The following is a 22,517-nucleotide window of genomic DNA, read 5'->3' as shown; positions in this document are numbered from 1 at the left end:
TTAATAATTACAATAGCAGTGTTGTTATTGTCCCACCTCCCCACTTTACAAGCCACAATCAAAACTCTGAGCAAATTGAAAAAGATTTCTGAAACATTTTAATTGAATCATTCCAAGATATAGACATTAGTAGTTACACATGCTTATTATCAGTAATAAATTAGCATGAATGAATCCCAGTATTGCTACATTCCAGTGGTTCTTTACAACTTCCAACTGTTTTCCAGAGTGATTTAAACGAATCGTTTTGAGGAATCGATTCAAAACGATTCGAGCAAACATGCTCGGACACAATAGAGCAACTATGAAAGCCTTGATGAGTTCAACAGTGGACATTTGTGTTGTGCTCTCTATAGGTCTCAGTGTCCATCTGAGAGAGCACATTGCTCAAGAAGAGACCATTCAGAAGCAACGAACAGAGCAGCTGCTCTCTGCGATTCATTGTCACAACATCTCTGGAAATTCTCTGATGCTAAATCAATAATAGGCTACCCCAATGTGTTAATTAATAATGTATGTTATGACACATAATATATATTTTATTTGCGGCTTGGATATTCAAAATCACTTCATTCAGCAGTTCGATTCATTCTTAAAGGGGTAGTTCGCTCAAAACTGAAAATGCTGTGGTCATTTACTCACTCTTTACCTATTTCAAACCTTTGTGAGAATCTGTTGAACACAAAAGAAGATATTTTACAGAAATGCGATAATAAGCGAAGATGGGGAATTCTGCATTTTGTTTCTATTTGGATTACTAAGCCAGAGAACATTTCTCTCATCTAAAAGTGCACAATTCAGACTTTACGCTTTATTTCTCTCATGTTTGTGAAGCAAATATTTGCAGATATTCAGCACTTTTTTCCCCAACGCATTTGTCAGTCATGATGATGTTACTAATTTTACAACAACATATTGTTTTGTTGTAATTATGAATTTATACAGATAAATATAGGCAGTTTTCAGATCTGTGTTTGTCTTATCAGTATGATCAAAATTATAGTATTTGAAGCTCCTTTTATCCGGTGATCATAGAAATGTGCTAAAATATACGTTTGTCGACCACAGGGGGTGAGGTAACAATTTATGTTAGGGCACATATTGCTGTTTGGATTTTTAACACTTTATTCAGCAATTTGATTACTTCCTAAAGTGATAGTTCACTCGAAAACGAAACTCTGTCATCATTTACACGTTTCAAATTGTTATGAGATTTTCTTCTGTTGAATATACACACAAAAAGTGATTTTAAAGAAGTGAGATAATGAGCTTAGATGGAGAATTATGCATTAGGACCTTTCCATGTGGATAACTAAACCAGAGAACATTTCTGTTTCTTTCCATGCAGATCACTAAACCAGGGAACATTTCTGTTTCTTTCCATGTGGATCACTAAACCAGAGAACATTTCTGTTTCTTTCCATGTGGATCACTAAACCAGAGAACATTTGTGTTTCTTTTCATGCGGGTTACAAAACCAGAGAATATTTGTGTTTCTTTCCATGAGGATCACTAAACCAGGGAACATTTCTGTTTCTTTCCATGTGGATCAGTAAACCAGAGAACATTTCTGTTTCTTTCCATGTGGATCACTAAACCAGAGAACATTTCTGTTTCTTTCCATGAGGATCACTAAACCAGAGAACATTTCTGTTTCTTTCCATGAGGATCACTAAACCAGAGAACATTTCTGTTTCTTTCCATGAGGATCACTAAACCAGAGAATATTTGTGTTTCTTTCCATGAGGATCACTAAACCAGGGAACATTTCTGTTTCTTTCCATGTGGATCAGTAAACCAGAGAACATTTCTGTTTCTTTCCATGAGGATCACTAAACCAGAGAACATTTCTGTTTCTTTCCATGAGGATCACTAAACCAGAGAACATTTGTGTTTCTTACCATGTGGATCAGTAAACCAGAGAACATTTGTGTTTCTTTCCATGTGGATCACTAAACCAGAGAACATTTGTGTTTCTTACCATGTGGATCACTAAACCAGAGAACATTTGTGTTTCTTACCATGTGGATCAGTAAACCAGAGAACATTTGTGTTTCTTTCCATGTGGATCACTAAACCAGAGAACATTTGTGTTTCTTACCATGTGGATCAGTAAACCAGAGAACATTTGTGTTTCTTTCCATGCGGATCAGTAAACCAGAGAACATTTGTTTTTAAATAGCCATTCAAAAGTGCTTTATACAGGTAAGAAAGCTGGTAGGAAAAACAAATACTATGAAAGTCAATGGTTACAGTTTTCCAGCATTCTACAAATGATCTCCATTGTGTTCAACAGAAAAAAGAAACTCATAAAGGTTTATAACCACTTGACAGTGAGTAAAATAGTAAATATTACTGTCCCTTTAACCCCTTGAGGCGTGTCATTCTTGTGTGTTTACTGAACTCATATCAGCTGGATTTCATGAACGTACATGCACACTGATCTGGAATCAGTTGTTCATGTGTGAACCACAGACATAACCATGATAAGTGAAACCACACGCTTGACCTCAGATCAGCAGAACTTTCATAATCATGCACATAAAAGCATTATGGATGGCCCCTTCTAAATGAGTCACGTCCGGGCGGGAGGATGTCTGAAATCCCCCTTCTGAAGAACAACGATCCTCAAATCACAGCTGAAGGAGAGCTCATGTCAGCAGCAGCACGTCCCAAACACTCCTATTAACTCCTCATTTCCGAACAACATCAGAATACGAGTCAGAGACCTTAAAATCACACTTATTTTTGCTGCTTATTTCAACTACTTCATTAAAATAAGCTGAAATAACACAATTCTTGCAATTTTTTTCCCAAACGACTTAATAGTTTTATGTTCAATCCACTTACATTTGTTAACTTAATCAATTTGTGTAGGGACAGCTTAAATGAATTGTGTGAAACCCAATGCTGCTGAATGATGAGTGATGAACTGAATGCATTGGTGCTCTTGTGTTGAGTGAACTCTGTGCTTGTGTTTATTGGTCAGATGAATGAACACAGCTGCACATAATTCCCCCAAACTCTCTTTGATAAGAGCACTGAGCGCTTCAGACGGGATTAAACAGCAGGACTCCTGATCTCTGGAGATTAAAATAACTCGCCGTATAATCTGGACTCTGCAGATGGACTCTCAATCAAGCAGAACATGTCGCTTCACTCTTGGGAAACATCACGCAAGAGCACAAACCACTGCAAGTCAAGAGGCGAGATCACAAGCGGAACAAAAGAGAAAAGGATTCAACTTTCAATTTCAGCTTTTAATGCCTGGCCATAAAAATAAAATGCATTGCAGAGTCACTGTTAAAGCTCCTTCAGTACTGGCTTTATATAAGAGGATGCATACGGTAGGAGTGTGCAATACTAACTAACTAAAAACTATATCTACACACAACTGAAGTCAAAATTATTAGACCTTTTAGATTCAAGGAATTTTTCAAAGTATTTCCTAAAATATTTTTTTCTTCTGGAGAAAGTCTTATTCGTTTGATTTCGGCTAGAATAAAAACAGTTTTTAATTGTTTTAAAGCCATTTTAAGCTTAATATTATTAACCCCTTATGCAATATTTGTGTTGGATAGTCTCCAGTACAAACCACTGTTATACAATGACTTGCCTAATTACCCTAACTTTACCCTAATTAACCTAGTTAAGCCTTAACATGTCACTTTAAGCTGTATAGAAGTGTCTTGAAGAATATCTAGTCTAATATTATGTGCAGTCATCATGGGAAAGAGAAAATAAATCACTTATTAGAGACGAGTTATTAAAACGATTATGATTAGAAATGTGCTGAATGATCTTCTCTCTGTTAAACAGAAACTGGGGACAAAAATATTCAGTAGGGTAATAATTCTGACTTCAACTGTATGTATTTTTTTGTAATAAAGGCACACACTCAGAAATGTTCAGAAAAAGAGAGTAATTGATGACAGAATTAACATTTTTTGGGTGAACGGTCCCTTTAATAAATGTTCTGAGGCGTGTGTTTCTGTATGAATAACCATGTAAGACCTGAAATATCAAATGTATGTAAAACATAAAGCCAGAAAATTTTAATATTCTGGAACTGAGATGTTTATTAAATCATCAAGCAAACAAACACATCTTTGCCATATATATATATATATATATATATATATATATATATATATATATATATATATATAATAATTTTGTATTTTTTTCATTATGAACAGGCGTTTGTTAATTTTAGTTAATTTTACATTCGTAATTTTAATGACAAAAAACTGTTTTCCCCTTGACATTTTGACAACAGAGAACATTTTAGGCAGTTTTTTGCTTTGATTTGACCTGTAACCTTTTATCAAATCATATACAACAGGTTTTCAAGCAAAGTGTTGATCAGGTTGATATTATACAAGTCTTAGAAACTGCCAGTAGGCGGCGAAGGTATCCAATGAGTGAATAATTGAATCGTCCATCAAATGATTCCTACAAAATGACTTATTTATTTGGAAATGAATGAATAAAAAACTGGTTATTTATATATATATATATACACACACACACACACACACACACACACACACACACACACACACACACACACACACACACACACACACACACACACACACACACACACGGTGGCTTAGTGCCCTTTTCTGTGTTTCAGAAATCAGTCATTGGGCAGTTGGCATTTCTGTGTGGAGTTTGCATGTTCTCTCGGTGTTCGCGTGGGTTTCCTCCGGGTGCTCCGGTTTCCCCCACAGTCCAAACACATGCGCTACAATGGAATTGATGAACTAAATTGGCCGTAGTGTGGAGTGTGTGTGTGAATGAGTGTGTATTTTTCCCAGTGATGGGTTGCAGCTGGAAGGGCATCTGCTATGTAAAACATATGCTGGAATAGTTGGTGGTTCATTCCACTGTGACGACCCCTGATAAATAAAGGGACTAAACGGGAAAAAAAAATGAATAAATGAATGAATGAAATTGATCAAGGAACATTTTTGTTGGTGAAAAAACCCGTTTAAAAGGTAAGGATAAGCAAAGTAAACTAATATCAAACCTAAAAGGAGATTGCTTTGCTAACCCCACTGCCTGATAATTATGCTTGTTTTATTGCAAAGCTCACTTAGTATTTGAATTATTATTTCTGAAAGCAAAAGATGATTTTTTACTCATTCAGAAAAAGCTTCTTGACATGAGAACTTGAAGATATTTGGATTAGAAACAAGATATAAACGCAAGTAAGCTAGTAAAGTTTGTTATTTGCAGTGTGATAGGTTTCATTTGTCAGTCAGTCATTTTATTGTAGAGCTTTTGTTTGACTCCACGACTCATAAACAACAACCACATCATCATACACGAACAATAAATATCCCAATGCCAAAAATATGCAAACTGAAAATAATATTTCAGCTCACAATGCATTGTGCTCGGCTTTATCTTTAACTCATTCATTCATTCATTTTCTTGTTGGCTTAGTCCCTTTATTAATCCGGGGTCGGCACAGCGGAATGAACCGCCAACTTATCCAGCAAGTTTTTACGCAGCGGATGCCCTTCCAGCCGCAACCCATCTCTGGGAAATTTATCTTTAACTCTTGTGTGCCAAATGAACTGTAATAACATAAACTGATCTTGTTTGTTTTTTATAAATCAAATTAAAAATCCATTAAAAATGTAAAACAATATTATATATTTTTTAACCTGTTAACATATCTGAATTTAAATATTATGCATAACACAGTGTGTAAAGTACTAGTATTTCACGAATTTCCTGTGAAAGTGCATCATAGGATGAAGAGATTGACTCTGCTGCTCTCTAGTGGTTGAAAACAGAACTGAAATCCAAAGAGCAAATAACACTACAAGTTTAATTCAAGTGATTTTGTTTACACACAATAAATACATCAGTCACTGTTAATTTCCCTTTATATTCATAATCTAAACCCTTTGAAAATAACATCTGAACAAATGCAAAAAAAAAGTAAAACAAAGTTAATATACAACTATTTACACAAACGCATTTGCACTGACAGTAAATCCTTCATTGTGTCCCATGGCTTGGTTGAGGCTCATTGTTCGTCTTTGACTCAAAACAAAACTGAAGAGTCAAATGTATAATCGGTAAACAAGAGAACTAGTGTTGGAGAGTAAAGTGCATATGACATTTCGAAGAGGAGATTGCAGATAAAATGAGACGGAGTGATAACACAAATTAGTGATTTTTTTGTTTTTTTTTTGTTAAAACAATAATGATGTACAGTAGGCCTGTCATGCAATACAGACATATTAAAACAAGCCAGTCAGCTCCGGCCATTTGTGCAATAATAAACATTTACACTGGACGTCTTCCAGAGTTTGGCATTTTTGGCTCATTAAAAACCATCGCATATCATCATCATAAATGATGATCCATCATAAATCATATTCAGGCACCAACGAGGTTCATAAATACTGATAAAACACTGAGCGATTCATCATAAACATAGTGTCAAAACTAGAGCTGTCAAACGATCAATCCCATCCAAAATAAGAGTTTGTGTTTACATAATGTGTGTGTGTTCGTGGTGCATAAATATTGTGCATATATAAACTCTATAAAATGCAAATTTCTTTTAATATTTATATTTATTTATGTGATAGATATAAATATTTCATTTGTACATCAAAATAAAAATATGTAAGTCTACTTGTGTATTTATTTATAATTATATGCATTTATATAAAGACAAAATAAACATGCACGGTACGCACACTTAATAAGCATGTATATTATGTAAATATTAGCTTTTATTTTGGATGTGATTAATCGTTTACAGTAGTAAGTATTAAGCCAAAAGCTCATAGCATCTTGAATGTGAAAGTGTGCATGCTCTGGACAGTAATATGGCATATTTCCCATCAGGCAGTGTGTGTGTGTGTGTGTGTGTGTGTGTGTTTGCATTGCATATGTTCATTTTACACGAATGCATTACATTTCCTCTCATTTGTATAGATGCAAGACAACAGAGGCTGTTCATTTTACATGTTAGCCTGTGTTTACACCTTATTATAGCCAACAAAAACAGAGGGAATGAACTTAAATACTAGTTTAAAAACTACTTTAGTTAATTTATATTATTAAACCAGAATTTCCTTAATCACACACAAGGTTTTCAATGCATATATTGAACTTTTTTGCACTTTAAAAAACAATAAACAAACAAACAAACCAACAAAAAAGAAACGGGTATGCTTGAGGATTCTGATGGGATTATGCATTGCTGTGGCATCATGTCATTAATGATTTATTATAAGTCCTTGGTTCATGTTGCGTTCATATACAAGCTAAGTTAGTGTAGTAAGTGCTTCAACACTTCAATCAATTTCTTGCATCTGTTGAACACAAAGAAGATATTTTGAAGAATGTTGGGAAAAACCAGCCATTGACATCTATAGTAGGAACACATAGTTAAAAGCTTCCAACATTCTTCAAAATATCTTCTTTTGTGTTCGACAGAATCTCCAACAGGTTTGGAGGATGAGTAAATATGGATGTACTGTCCCTTTAATTTCCTCAAAGCTGTTGAGCGTGAACACCTCCTGAATGAATGCAAGCTGTAGTTTCACCTCTACTCCACCTTCCAGATGCCGATTTTCCCATCATCCTGTGCGGCTCCGCTGAGCACATATCGGTCTTCGGCTGAACACATGGTCTGAACGGCGTCGGCGTGGGCCTGCAGCTCTTTCTCCACTGTATATCGGTCCGTGTTTACTATGTAGATCTTCCCACGCACTCGTCTGTCTGTGACGCTGCCATTGTAACCACCGACCCAGATCTGACAACACACACACACACAGAAATAAACTAAATAAATATACACACACCATGTCGGTTTATTCAAAATCCTGTCACTTACACACACAGTCAGACAGGTGAACGTGCGTCTCACCTGGTTCTTGACCCTGATCATGCAGGTGACGGCGGCGCAGTCTTTGAGCTGAATCCTGATGAAGGGTTTGTTGATGTCTCTGCAGTGCCAAACACACAGCTCACCCGCATCCGCAAAACCAGCCCACAGCTGCTCCGACTGAAACCACAGATCAATTACACCATTAATATCGACATCTTCATATAGACAGACGATTAATATCAACATCATTGCATCATGATATCAACTTCATATGAAGAGCTGCTGTCATTGCAGTGGCTTAACAGCAGGGTGTGATTTACAGGTGGGTTTGGGGGGGGATTGACTTACGCTGAAGGAGGTCAAAACAAGATGTATGCACTTTACAGCACTTTAATAGTGAGAAAAAGGTTTTGCTGATCTGTATCTCAAATATTAATATTAAAAGCACGAGTGGTTTATAATGAACCTAAAAGAGCACATGTCACTCCGCTGCTCATCCGTTTGCACTGGCTGCCAGTTGCTGCTTGCATCAAATTCAAAGCTCTGATGTTTGCTTACAAAGCCACTTTTGGCTTTGCTCCTTATCTGCTCTCACTCCTGCAGATTTATGTGCCCTTGCGCTCTGTGAATGAACGTCGCCTCGTGGTTCCATCCCAAAGAGGGAAGAAATCACTTTCCCGAACTCTCACGCTCAATCTGCCCAGTTGGTGGAATGAACTCCCTAACTGCATCAGAACAGCAGAGTCACTCGCTGTCTTCAAGAAACCACTAAAAACTCAACTATTTAGTCTCCACTTCCCTTCCTAATCTGCAATTGCCTCTCTGACTCCTCCACTAACTACAAGAAAAAAAATTACTAATGTTTTGCTTCTTACACTTTACAGACCTGAAACTTGCCTACAGCACTTATTCATTGTTGCTCTTATAGTTGTGTAAATTGCTTCCTTGTCCTCATTTGTAAGTCGCTTTGGATAAAAGCGTCTGCTAAATGACTAAATGTTAATGTATTAAAAATAAAATCATAGGTAATATAAATATAAATTTGGTCACCCCTATAACGCTTCATACCATTGTAAATCAGTGTATATGACAAATAATTAATTCAACACCCACAAACTAGCACCGATAGATACCGCAAGGGTACACTGGACACTTTTCTTTATAAAACAGGTGTCTATATATACATATAGCCTAAAAGTAAAGCAAAATTAGATGCAATGTCAACTAATCAGAAGTTATTGTGGGTCAGAATACATTAAATATCCCTCAAAACACCAAGTTTTATTAATAAATGGGATTTCATTTTAATAGATAGTCACATTTGATTTAATGAAGCATGTTTTACACAAAGTAACGTTACAGACTGCACTATCATCAATGTTTAATATAAAAACTGAATGAATATACAGTAAATAACCAGATTCAATGATGGGCTAAAAACATCTGTGGATTTGTGTGTGTGCAGATTTGGTCTGGGCCTACAACACTGCAAACAATGCTTTTCTTTGTCTTGTTTCAAGTCCAAATATTTACAAATTCTTAAATCAAGAAGCATTTTCTAGACAAGCCAAACATATAGTCTTGTTTTCGGAAATAATGAGTCAAAATGAAGTGAGGTTTTCCTTAAAACGAGCAAAATAATCTGCTATGGGAAAGCAAAATAATCTCACGTCAAAAGGAAAAGCGAGTTTATTTTACTCCCCCCACTGGCAGATTCTTTTGCTTGCTTTAAGATTATTTAATAAAACAAGACTGTATTTTCTGCTTGTCTAGTAGTTCTTATTTTAAGAACTACTTCTTCTTAATTTCCTAATTTAAGAACTTGTCAATATTTTAGAAAAATGTTGACAAGTTAATTTTTTCAGCACAAATCAAGCACAAACGAATGACTCCTGTTGTGTGGGATTTAGAGGATCTGGGGTACACATCTCACAAATAAAGGATTTAATATATAAAATATTTAAATAAATAGACAAGCCAAATAAGTCAGAATGAAGTGAGTTTTTCTGTAAAACAAGCTAAATAATCAGCCAGTGAGGTCAGCAAAATAAATCTCACGTCAAAAGGAAAAGCGAGTTTATTTTACTCCCCCCACTGGCAGATTCTTTTGCTTGTTTTAAGATTATTTATTAAAACAAGACTGTATTTTCTGCTTGTCTAGTAATGGCTTCTTAATTTAAGAACTTATCAATATTTTTCTAACATGTAGAAAAATATTGATAAGTTCATCTTTTCAGCACAATTTGAGCCCAAACGAATGACTCCTGTTGTGTGGGATTTAGAGGATCTGTGGTGGAAAGTGACGTCACAGCTCCTGAAAAATATTTTTGGTTTTTACTAAACAAGGAAAATAGATACAGCGTATGTTTTAACACAAATTAACTGCTGATTTGAGCAACATGGCGTGGAAATCAACGTCACACAGTCCAAAAAAAATAATAATGCTTGATATCTCAGACACCAAACCAGCACAAACATTCGTTTTTGCAGCACAAACGAACGGCGTAGTTTTTGGGATTATTTCTTTTTATGGGGTGCCGACTTCACGGAGGTTGTAAACCTACATACTGAAGAAAAAGTTAGTTTAAAAGCAGAATTCATAAGGATTCATTAAAGCCTAGGTAAAGAGAATTCTGAGCATTGCATTTTTACATTTTTTTTTAATTAAATTTGTTTTGTTTTACTCAAAGCACAAATACAAAAGAATAAAAAACAACAACATAATAATAAATGCAAAACACTAAACCTTAAAGAGACCAAGAATTTAGAACGAGTAAAAAGCAAGAGTCAGAAGATGCGGCTGTGGATTTAAAATCATTTACAGAAGATGCAGATCTCACGAATACGAGCGACGAGATGATCCCAAGGATTCCATATCCGGGACCAGGCCATATCCTGAGCTGCTGCTGCGCTGATGGTCGTGGGGAGTGGAGAACATGAGTCTGATTCCAGCGACGCTCCAGGGACAGACGAGTCTTCGCTGAGGCCATCTTCCAGCCTCCACCATGGCGACTGAAGCTCTGCACAAGACTTTTGGCCAGCGGAGAAATTAAAATGGTCGTGCCCAACTGAGTCTGGTTCTCTCAAGGTTTTTTTCTTCACTCCCATCAGGTGAAGTTTTTTTTCCCTCTCCGCTGTCGCCACTGCCTCGCATGGTTCAGGATTGGTAGAGCTACGCATCGATGAATTTGCTCTTAAGTGTTTGAACTCTCAGTAATGATTAAATCACACTGAACTGAGCTAAACTGAACTGAACTGAACTTAAACACTGAAACCTGAACTACACTGTTCCAGTTACTATGACCATTTATGTGAAGCTGCTTTGACACAATCTACATTGTAAAAGCGCTATACAAATAAAGCTGAATTGAATTGAATAATGGATTTAATAAATAAAATAAATAAATATAGACACTTCAAAACATGTAGTCTTGTTTTCAGAAATAAGTCAAAATGAAGTGAGTTTTTCCTTAAAACAAGCAAAATAATCGAAACAGCGACCTTCTTGCTGTGAGGCCACAGTGCTTACCACTGAGCCACCGTGCCGCCCCCTTCAGATTATTATTTGGCAATTAATATAAACTATTTAAAATGTATTTATTAAACACGGTACAATCTGCTGCTGTTTCAGTGATATCTCAGAGTCATTATAATAAACTAAATCAATGAAAAAAACATTTGTTACGTAAATGTGACATGAAATAAAACATTTTTTTCTTTTAAATTATTTTATTTAGGCTAGTTGCATTTTAATTTCATTTAACAACATCAAAAAACGTTGAGAATAACTAATAAAAGCTAAAAGATTAGCAAGAATTAAATTGTGTAAAAACAAAACAAAAAGTGCCATGTTTTTAGAATTAGACATGTCTATATTAATGTTTAGATGCCTCAATATAACTTTTTTTTGTTGTATTATTAATATTTTTTACATCAGAATGGTTAATAATTAATTATTTGGTGAAATAATCCTGATTTTAAATTACATCAAACTCTTTTAAAATAAGTTATTTTGACCAATTGTAATTATCTGGGGAATAAAACTCTAAATGACATTTGTAATTCAGAAGAAATGTGTGTGTGTGTGTGTGTGTGAGTGAGCCAGTGAGGTCAGCAAAATAATCTCATGTCAAAAGGAAAAGCTAGTTGATTATACTCCCCACACTGGCAGATTCTTTTGCTTGTTTTAAGATTATTTAATAAAACAAGACAGCGTTTTTTTGCTTGTTTAGAAAATGCTTCTTGGTTTAAAAACTTTTCAATATTTGGACTAAAAACAAGACAAAAAACCTAACTAAGAAAAGCATTTTTTGAAGTGAAATGACCACAAATATCCATAAGCGCTGACTGTCTGTTGACAAATCTCAGGACTTCATTTAGGAGCCACTTTTTTCAGCATCTCTTTTCTTGTAAATCCTCAAAGCTGGTCTGATCAGAGAGGCCGAGAGTCATTAAAACAGGCTGTAAATGACCTCACATGTGTGCTGCATTAGCCGTTTGACTTAATGAGTGTTGATGATGTGCTGAATGGACTCAGAGATGCAGACGAGCTCGGAGGAAATGTCAAACCGCTGTTTCTTACCTCATTAAAGAGCAGGAAACTGCTGAAGCCCTTTGGTGAGCTCAGCAGGTGATCGGGCAGAGAGATCCGACGGTGAACCGAGCCGTTCCTGCGCACCTCCAGCACACAATCACGACCACCTGACACACAAAAACAAAGACTTTCTTTACTCAATTTCCGAAAGCAAAATAAAAGTAGATGTTTTCATCCTGTGTGTAGCACTAGCTTCTTCCACACCTCCTCTAAAGCCTTCAGTTGTGTTTTGATGTGAGTCTGACTGTGAAATAACATTCAGTGTAGTGATATGGAGCTGTAATGCGCTCAAAACCTGCTGGAACTACTTTATCTATGTATTTATCTGACAATACCGGCACACCTTAGAATGCTCATCAGCCAATGAGAATCAAGCATTCAACAGCACTGCCGCTCTGGAGAAAAGCGCATGCTAAATGACTAAATGTAAATGTAGTTTGAGATAAAATAAGGGAGGAGAACTCACAGCACCACAGCATGCCGTTGTGGACGTGCATGGACTGCAGTCGGCCGCAGGACACTCTGAACTGCCGTCTGACCTGCAGTGAGGAAACGTCCCACACGATCACATTGCAGTCCTCACTGCAGGAGTACGCCACCGTCTGGCTGAAACACACACGACATCATCACCTCCTGATCATGAACACTTGGCTATGATTCTCTCAAAGCAATGAATGATTGCAGTTTAACTAAACTGTTCAACGTTACATGGGTTTATACACTCAGCGGCCACTTTATTAGGTACACCTGTTTAACCACTCCTGTCAGCTAAGAACAGGAAAGTGAGGCTACAATTCACACAGGCTCACCAAAACTGGACAATAGAAGATTGGAGAAACTTGGCCTGCTCTGATGAGTCTCCATTTCTGATAGTCGGGTCAGAATTTGGCCTCAACAACATGAAAGCATGGATCCATCCTGCCTTGTATCAGCGGTTCAGGCTGGTGGTGGTGTGTAATGGTGTGGGGGAGATTTTCTTGGCACACTTTGGGTTCATTAGTACCAATTGAGCATCATGTCAACGTCACAGCCTACCTGAGTATTGCTGCTTACCATGTCCATCCCTTTATGAGCACTGTCTTTCCAGCAGGATAACGCAGCATGTCGTAAAGCTCAATCATCTCAGACTGGTTCTTGAACATGACAATGAGTTCACTGTACTCAAATGGCCTCCACAGTCACCAGAGCTCAATCCAATAAAGCAGCTTTGGGATGTGGTGGAACGGGAGATTGGCATCATGGATGTGCAGCCGACAAATCTGCAGCAACTGCGTGATGCTATCATGTCAATATGGAGCAAAATCTCTGAGGAATATTTCCATTACCTTGAATACTTTGAATCTATGCCACGAAGGATTAAGGGGTCCAACTCAGTACTAGTAAAGTGTACCTAATAAATTGGCCATTGAAACATATACATACATACATATATATATATATATATATATATATATATATATATATATATATATATATATATATATATATATATATATATATATATATATATAAAATTTACTTATTTTAAAGCACAAACACAAAAAAATAAAAATAGAAATAAAAATTGGATATTTTCTGTGACGGCACCTGAATTTGTCGGCTCTCTCCTCCAGGGCGAGCCCGGTGAGCTCACAGCGATGCTCCGTCAGCTGTTTATTGCAGGAGACGCTGCGCGGGTTTATGATGTAGATGAAGGAATCTTTAGAGCCGATCCACAGCTGCTGCTCATTCACTGCCAGCATACACGTCTGAAAACAGCAGTGTGTGAAAGTGTGTGCGTTCAGACAGTCAACAGCAGGGGGAGCACAGTACACCACTAAGACACTAGATCACACTGCAAACAATGCTTTTCTTACCAGGGGTTTTTGTCTTGTTTCTAGTCCAAATATCCAAAACGTATATTAGACAAGTGAAAATATTGTCATTTACAGAAATAAAACGTCCAAATAAAGCGAGTTTTCCTTCAAACAAGCAAAAGAATCTGACAGTGGAGTTCTATTTCAAAGCGAAAACAAGATTTAGCTTGTTTAAAGAAAAAACTCACTTCATTTCCACATTTTATTTCTGAAAACAAAGCGATTTATGTACTTGTCTAGAAAATGCTTTCTTTTTGGACTAGAAACAAGACAAAAAGTAAGAACACCATGTGTGCAGTGCACTTAATTTGTCCTTTTTCTTCAGATTATTCATTCATTCATTTCCTTCGGCTTAGTTCTTTTATTAATCTGTGATCGCCACATTGGAATGAACCGCCAACTATTCCAGCATATGTTTCACACAGCGAATGCCTTTCCAGCTGCAACTCATTGCTGGCAAACACTCATACACTACGGCCAATTTAGTTCATCAATTCCCCTATAGCGCATGTGTTTGGACTGTGAGGGAAACCGGAGCACCCGGAGGAAACCCACGCCAACAAGGGGAGAACATGCAAACTCCATATTGAAATGACAACTGACTCAGCCGGGACTCGAAACAGTGACTTTCTTGCTGTGAGGCCACAGTGCTAACCTCTTCAGATTATTATATTAGGTAGTTAATATAAACTATTTAAAATGTATTTATTAAACACGGCACAGTCTGCTGCTGTTTCAGTGATATCTCAGTCATTTTAATAAACTAAATTAATGAAAAAAGCATTTGTTACGTAAATGTGACATGAAATAAAACGTTTTTTTCTTTTAAATGATTTTATTTAGGCTAGTTGCATTTTAATTTCATTTAACAACATTAAAAAAACGTTAAAAATAACTAATAAAAGCTAAAAGTTTAGCAAGAATTAAATTGTGTAAAAACAAAACAAAAAGTGCCATGTTTTAAGAATTAGACATGTCAATATTAATTTTTAGATGCCTCAATATAATTTTTTTTTGTTGTATTATTATTATTTTTACTTCAGAATGGTTAAGAAATCATTATATGGTGAAATAATCCTGATTTTAAATTACATCAAACTCTTTTAAAACAAGTTATTTTAACCTATTGTAATTATCTGGGGAATAAAACTCTAAATGACATTTGTAATTCAGAAGAAATGTGTGTGTGTGTGTGTATTTCCCAAGTGTGCCGCAAGCCTGCATTTGAGTGAAGGTCTCGGCCGTTAGATCGCCCCCTGGGGGCTGGCTGCAGTACAAGTCATAAAGCCCGCCTCCTCCGTGTTAATGAAGGAGACTTGAGCCCAAATAAAAAAAAATTATTACACTTGCAATAAAATGTCCTGAAAGATAGTTCTGGTCGATTAAGGCACTGATTATTGTGCTGAAATAGGTGCAGATCTTCATTTTTGTAAACAGTTTGTTTTTAGCAGTAATTTAATGCTGGGCGTGTCATCGTGATTGACAGCTGTGATTGACAGTTTCTCAAAGCAGCGCGTCTGAGCTTCGGCAGGAGACTGAAGTGTTATTATTCGATTTCTGTGTTATTTTACCATGACAAAATGAGTTCAGCAGTAAACTACAGTTTCTGACATACATGATCCTGGTGGAACACTGTTTATTTGCTAAGTTCAGGGCTTTTTTCGGGCTTTATTAGTTTGCTGATACACGCCTAGCCACCCAGATAGCAAAATACACTCGGGCCAGTTCCGGCTAGATTCTCGCCTGCCGGAGACTTACCCCTCAGACTGACTAATGTTACCTCTGCTGGACCTACTCCGGATGCCTGGACTCACTGCCCGATTCCAGCCCGAGTCAATCGAGCCAGATACAGCGGCCGAGCGAGCCGGCGCTGCCGCATGCGAGCCGGAATCAACCCGTGACGCCGTGAGTAGGTTATGCGCTGTGGCCCGGAGCTGGCGCGATTGATTATATAAAACTCTCATATTTGTTAACGTTATTACATCCATTTGTGTTGATATGACAGCAAACGCATGCTGAGAAGTTCAGGGGGCGTGGTTGATTTTACATAAAGCGTTTGGTTGGAAGCTCGACTCTGCTCATTTTCGCGGCTCCTCCTCTGGCTCCATCAGACAGTCCTTCTGCGTATGTCAAGGCTCCAATTTTAGCAGTCTTTTGCGACAGTTTGTGCCCGTCAAGCAGGCGTTTTGCCCTCAAGGCGTTCAATGGGAAAAGGGGATGTCGCGTCATCCATATTTTTTTTACAGTCATTGGTATTTCTTCAAATAAAACCAATGTATACAACGTGCTCTAAATTCTCCCTGTATATCCTCCTGAAACTCATAATCAAGCTCTCAGGACTGAAAAGATGATGATAAGTGTGATGTAAGCAATACCGCGTTATGTGTCATCCGTCAAGGTTATTTAATCTGATATGTACAGAAGAGTTTCCTCACCAGACGGGACGTCCCGACTTGAACAGAGTTGTGCTGCATGGACCAGCTGGCGGCGTCAAAGACTAGCAGCTTCCCATCACTCAGAGCACACCACAGCTTCGGGTTCCCACCGCCGTCCACATCTGACACACCCAGCTGACCTACAACACACACTTTATTAGCCATCTACGTCTTTATATAAACATACAGTGGGGGAATTGAGTATTGAACACGTCAGCATTTTACTCAGAAAACACATTTCTAAAGGTGCTGCTGACTTTAAATTTTTACCAGATGATGGTAGCAACCAAAGAAATCCATATATGCAAAGAAAACAAATCTAATTAGTGTCCAAATGAAGTCATGTGTAGTAAAATGCAATGATGCAGGGAGAATATATTGAACACATGAGGAAAGGGAGGTGTGGTTTAGCAGTGAAAGCCCAGACAGCAGCTGGATTCTCTCAGTCTTTCTTCAGCAAGCTTCTGCCCTTCCTCAGTGTAAATGAACATCAGCTGCTTCAGTCCAACATCTACATTAGCAGGAGGATGAAGATGAACCCATTTCAGCAAGACGATGATCTAAAACACAGCTAAGGAGACTCTCAGATGCTTTCAGAGAAAGAAAATCAAGAATGGCCCAGCCAATCACCTGACCCGAATCCAATAAAAAACACAAGACAAAGCTCAGATTTGATTTGACGAGACCCACAGAACCATCAAGATTGAGAAACTCACACCTGAGCAATGCATGTGACTTCATTCTCCATATGAGAAGCGTCTTTAAGCTGCCAGTCACTCACTCGCTCACTCGTTCACTCACTCACACACATATGCCCACATGCATGTATTTATATACACGTGCACATGAATTTATATATGCATGCACACACACACACACACACACACACACACACACACACACACACACACACACACACACACACACACACACACACACACTTCAGGAGTCTGGTAATGATTACAGAAAGGCTCTCTCTCTTTCATGTGGCTTCAGTTTCTCTGTGATTGGTGGTAAAATCCTCCCGGTGAGTGACTGACTCCTCACCGCAGGGGATTCTGGGAGTTTAAGGGAGGACATATTTCTGTAGGACGTCTTCCATCTCAGTGTTTTAACTGCTGGTCCTGTGACATAATCATGTGAACCTCACAAACACAAGACGTGTGTTTATGATCAATGACTATTGGTCTCATTCATTTTCATTACTATAATAAATTATTACTATTATTACTACTATTACTACTACTACTATTACTATTACTACTACTATTATTCCTACTTCTACTATTACTTCTATTGCTACTACTATTATTATTACTATCACTACTACTGCTATTACTATTATTACTATTACCACTATAACTATTATTACTAATATTACTATTAATACTACTACTACTAATTTACTATTATTATTACTACTATTAATAATACTAATATTACAACTACTACTACTACTAATGCCACCATTACTATTACTACTATTATTCCTACTACAATTAATTCTACTGCTACTACTATTATTATTACTACTACTACTAATTTTACTATAACTATTATTATTATTACTACTACTACTACTACTACTATTGCTCTTACTATTATTACTACTAGTTTTACAACTACTAATATTACTAATACTAATATCACAATTACTACTACCACCACCATTACTACTATTATTCCTACTACAAATATTACTACTACTATTACTATTATTACTACTCTTACTTCTACTACTACTTCTACTACTACAGCTATTACTACTACTATTATCCCTATAACCATTACTATTATTACTAATATTACTATTACTACTAATTTTACTATTACTATTATTGCTACTACTACTACGATTACTACCACTACCACTAATACTATTACTATTATTACTTCTACTATTACTACCACTAATACTAATACTGTTATTACTACTAATACAACTACTATTATTATTGTTATTACTACTACTGTTATTACTACTATTACTACTACTACTATTAATATTATTACTACTATTACTACTATTATTATTACTACTATTACTACTACTGTTGTTACTACTACTACTACTACTACTACAATTACTACTACTACCATTACTAATACTAATATTACTACTACCACCACTACTACTACTACTACTACTAATACATTACTATTATTACTACTACTAATATTTTTACTACTACTACTACTGCAACTACTGTTATTACTACTATTATTATTACTACTACTACTACTACTTCTGCCACTACTATTATTACTACTACTACAACAACTTCTAATATTATAACTACTACTCCTATTACTACTACTACTACTACTACTACTACTAATAATAATAATAATATCATTACTACTACTATTATTCCTACTGCTACTACTACTACTACTACTACTATTGCTATTATTACTACTATTACTATTACTACTACTACCACAACCATTACTTTTACTATTACTACTTTTATTTCTTCTCCTCCCTCTCCTCCTACTACTACTTCTACTACAACTACTATTACCACTATTACAATTATTACTACTATGACCAATATTACTACTACTACAACCATTACTATTAATACTATTACTAATCCTATTATTATTCTTTGAATCATCAGGAATTGAATCAAGACTTCTAACCCCAAAATATACTTGTTTTTTGTCTTTCTGTTGTATTTGGGTTGGAATTTAACCTGTGAGATTTCCTGGAAGCTTTTATGATATTGTTGTATTGTATCACTCACCTGACTTCTGCCATTATACTGAGCTGAACCAATAGCAGATGGACAGTGTTTTTACATTATGCAACAGAAGAATGAAGTATTTGATGATTGTTATCAGTCATATGACGAAGCAGCTTCTTCTGATCATTCCTTTGCTTTAGAGCAGGAATCTAGCGTGTGTTAAATAAGCCTGTGATCTGACCTGGACTCATGTTTGTTCAACTACTGCTAACGCCTTTATCAAACACACTGAAAAAGTGCTGAAGTATCCTGTAATGTCTCCCAGTAAGACTGTGTGTGTGTGTGCTGAGGACAGCGATGTGGGGAACAGATGGAGGAAATAAGTAAGCGTGTGAAGCGGGCCCACAGCAGTTTCTGCACAAAACATCTGAAAACCTGTTCTTCTACATGCCTGCAGAAGCACACTGGAGCACGTAAAGAGTTCACTGGAGATACACATTACACAACACACTGCTGCAGCAACCGCAGAAGTGACACGCTTGTGGAAATGCCAGGTCAGACGGCTTCAACTCAATAGAATAGCATACAACTCAAGAGTTCACACTTAGCTGATGATTGTTTATAAAGAGTGTTAGGCATGCTGTCCCGGGAGAAAGCCCTAAGCTCATAGGATCCTCGAGCCTGGGGCTCCTTCCTGTTTGCAAGGCGAGAGGGGAGTTTGAGCTCAGGTAGATGTGGAGAACTAGCTAATGAACAGATAGTGATCGCTCTTAAGAGATAACTGCTTACTAGGAGCATGTCTATGGTGCTGATTTGGATTAGTCAATTAACTAAAGTTGCATGTTTTTGGATGGTGGGAGGAAACCAGGGAACCCCCACGTAAGCACAGGGGTAACAAGTAAACTCCAGACAGAAACGTCGGCTGGCTTGGTAAGGACTAGAACCAGCGACGTTCTTGCTGTGAGGCGGTGTCTGAGAGACTCACCTGGAGTGTAGAGCAGAACGTCCACTGCTTGAGGACTCGTCTGGTCCAGAGACGGGTTGATCTTGTGCTTCAGGGTGTCAGAGGTGGTTTTGGGGACCATCATGGGCACTACAATAAACCCACAGACAGATACAGTCAACAAATACTACAGCAATCAGAAGAACACAGGCCAATGCAATCACTTTACATGTGAATGCATTTAATGAGCGAACGAACAAACAAACTAACAAACAAACTAACGAACAAACTAACGAACAAACTAACGAACAAACTAACGAACGAACACTGCATGTGATGGTTTAATCTACACCTTTAACAAAAGATTCACTATAAACATAACCGTAAAACTAATTCTGCAATAATGTTTATGTTTAAAACTCATTCATTTTCTTGTCGGCTTAGTCCCTTTATTAATCCGGGGTCGCCACAGCGGAATGAACCGCCAACTCATTCATTCATTCATTTTCTTGTCGGCTTAGTCCCTTTATTAATCCGGGGTCGCCACAGCAGAATGAACCGCCAACTCATTCATTCATTCATTTTCTTGTCGGCTTAGTCCCTTTATTAATCCGGGGTCGCCACAGCGGAATGAACCGCCAACTCATTCATTCATTCATTTTCTTGTCGGCTTAGTCCCTTTATTAATCCGGGGTCGCCACAGCGGAATGAACCGACAACTTATCCAGCAAGTTTTTACGCAGCGGATGCCCTTCCAGCCGCAACCCGTCTCTGGGAAACATCCACACACACACATCCACACACACACTCATACACTACGGACAATTCAGCCTACCCAATTCACCTGTACCGCATGTCTTTGGACTGTGGGGGAAACGGGAGCACCTGGAGGAAACCCACGCAAAGGCAGGGAGAACATGCAAACTCCACACAGAAACGCCAACTGAGACGAGGTTCGAACCAGTGACCTTCTTGCTGTGAGGCGACAGCACTACCTACTGCGCCACTGCCTCGCCATGTTTAAAACTACTAACACATATATCCTTTATTTAAATATATACACACACACACACACACACACACACACACATTTATACACACATATTATATATATTATACACACACAAACACATTACATTCCTACTTCAGACTAACACACATTGCAGCAAACCCCAATTAATTTATTTATGCACATAGAGACTTAATTCCTGTTGATTTAAACAGCGCGTGCTGAGTGAAACACACCCTCAGACTTCATCTTGTCAAAGTAAGCCAGTTTGGTAGCAGCGTAGATGGCTTTCTGAGACTGCAGACTGCCCACCACAGCGTCCATCAGAAGAGCGTTAGTCAAAGCCTGCTCCATAAACTGAGGATCCTGCAGGACAGAGAGAACAGATTAACACACACACACACACACACACACACACACACACACACACACACACACACACACACACACACACACACACAAAGACAGACAGACACTCCTGAGCCCCAGGATAAGAGTCTGACAGGCAGATATATGAGAAAGACAGAACAACTATAACCCGAAACTAAACCCAACACACTGAAACCACTCTTCTTTTGCACGGAGTCCTGCTTTTTTTTTTATTACAGTAAAATGATCAACAAGAACTCCAGCAATGAACATTGCACATAACTTGCATTTAGAACAAAAGTCAGAAGCTTATTTTAACACAGCGGATGCCCTTCCAGCTGCAACCCAGTACTGGGAAACATTCATACACTCTCATTCACACACTACAGCCAATTTAGTTCATCAATACCCCTATAGTGCGTGTTTTTGGACTGTGAGGTAAACCGGAGCACCCGAAGGAAACCCAACGCCAACACAAGGAGAACATGCAAACTCCACACAGAAACACCAACTGGGTTTCGAACCAGCGACCTTCTTTTCACCGTGTCGCCATAAATATATATATTTATATATATTTTTTTCACTTTTAACCTGAATTACATGCTCAGTTTTCTAATACACTCATCACATGATTTTTGACGAGTTTTTGTTAGGTGTTTTTTGCAAAGTGAGCAACATACTGCATAAAAAAACATGCAGAAATAACAATGAGCATATTTCACTGATGACGGATGCATTCGTAATGTGTATTAAT

General features: G+C 37.4%; 1 protein-coding gene and 1 long non-coding RNA gene across 9 annotated transcripts in view; one reads left to right on the top strand and one right to left on the bottom strand.

Moving 5' to 3' along the window:
• Positions 1–22,517, bottom strand: part of dennd3a (DENN/MADD domain containing 3a) — a 400,395-nt gene that overhangs the window by 353,118 nt on the left and 24,760 nt on the right. For 4 of the 8 annotated variants that reach the window (XM_087295154.2, XM_087295156.2, XM_087295153.2 and 1 more), the window contains 8 exons: positions 21,631–21,760; positions 20,428–20,535; positions 16,753–16,892; positions 14,049–14,209; positions 12,928–13,067; positions 12,450–12,568; positions 7,907–8,044; positions 5,832–7,792 (listed from right to left, as the gene is read on the bottom strand). In XM_087295154.2, coding sequence (XP_087151280.2) covers positions 7,586–7,792; positions 7,907–8,044; positions 12,450–12,568; positions 12,928–13,067; positions 14,049–14,209; positions 16,753–16,892; positions 20,428–20,535; positions 21,631–21,760 — 1,143 coding nt within the window. In that variant the 3' untranslated portion in view covers positions 5,832–7,585. Of the gene's footprint in view, positions 1–5,831; positions 7,793–7,906; positions 8,045–12,449; positions 12,569–12,927; positions 13,068–14,048; positions 14,210–16,561; positions 16,893–20,427; positions 20,536–21,630; positions 21,761–22,517 lie in introns of those variants that run through there. The other 4 variants (XR_015516273.2, XR_015516271.2, XR_015516272.2 and 1 more) reach the window with 2 other exon arrangements.
• LOC148679758 (uncharacterized) lies at positions 81–3,283 on the top strand. Its single transcript, XR_015945300.1, has 3 exons — positions 81–1,424; positions 1,668–2,112; positions 2,154–3,283. It is a non-coding gene; the product is annotated as an uncharacterized LOC148679758 (long non-coding RNA).

Source organism: Danio rerio, chromosome 19 (genome assembly GCF_052040795.2).
Source record: "Danio rerio strain M-AB ecotype USA chromosome 19, GRCz13ab, whole genome shotgun sequence".
Taxonomy (NCBI): Eukaryota; Metazoa; Chordata; class Actinopteri; order Cypriniformes; family Danionidae; genus Danio; species Danio rerio.
Note: the sequence above shows the minus strand (reverse complement) of the source record. Positions and strands in the feature narration are given on the sequence as shown.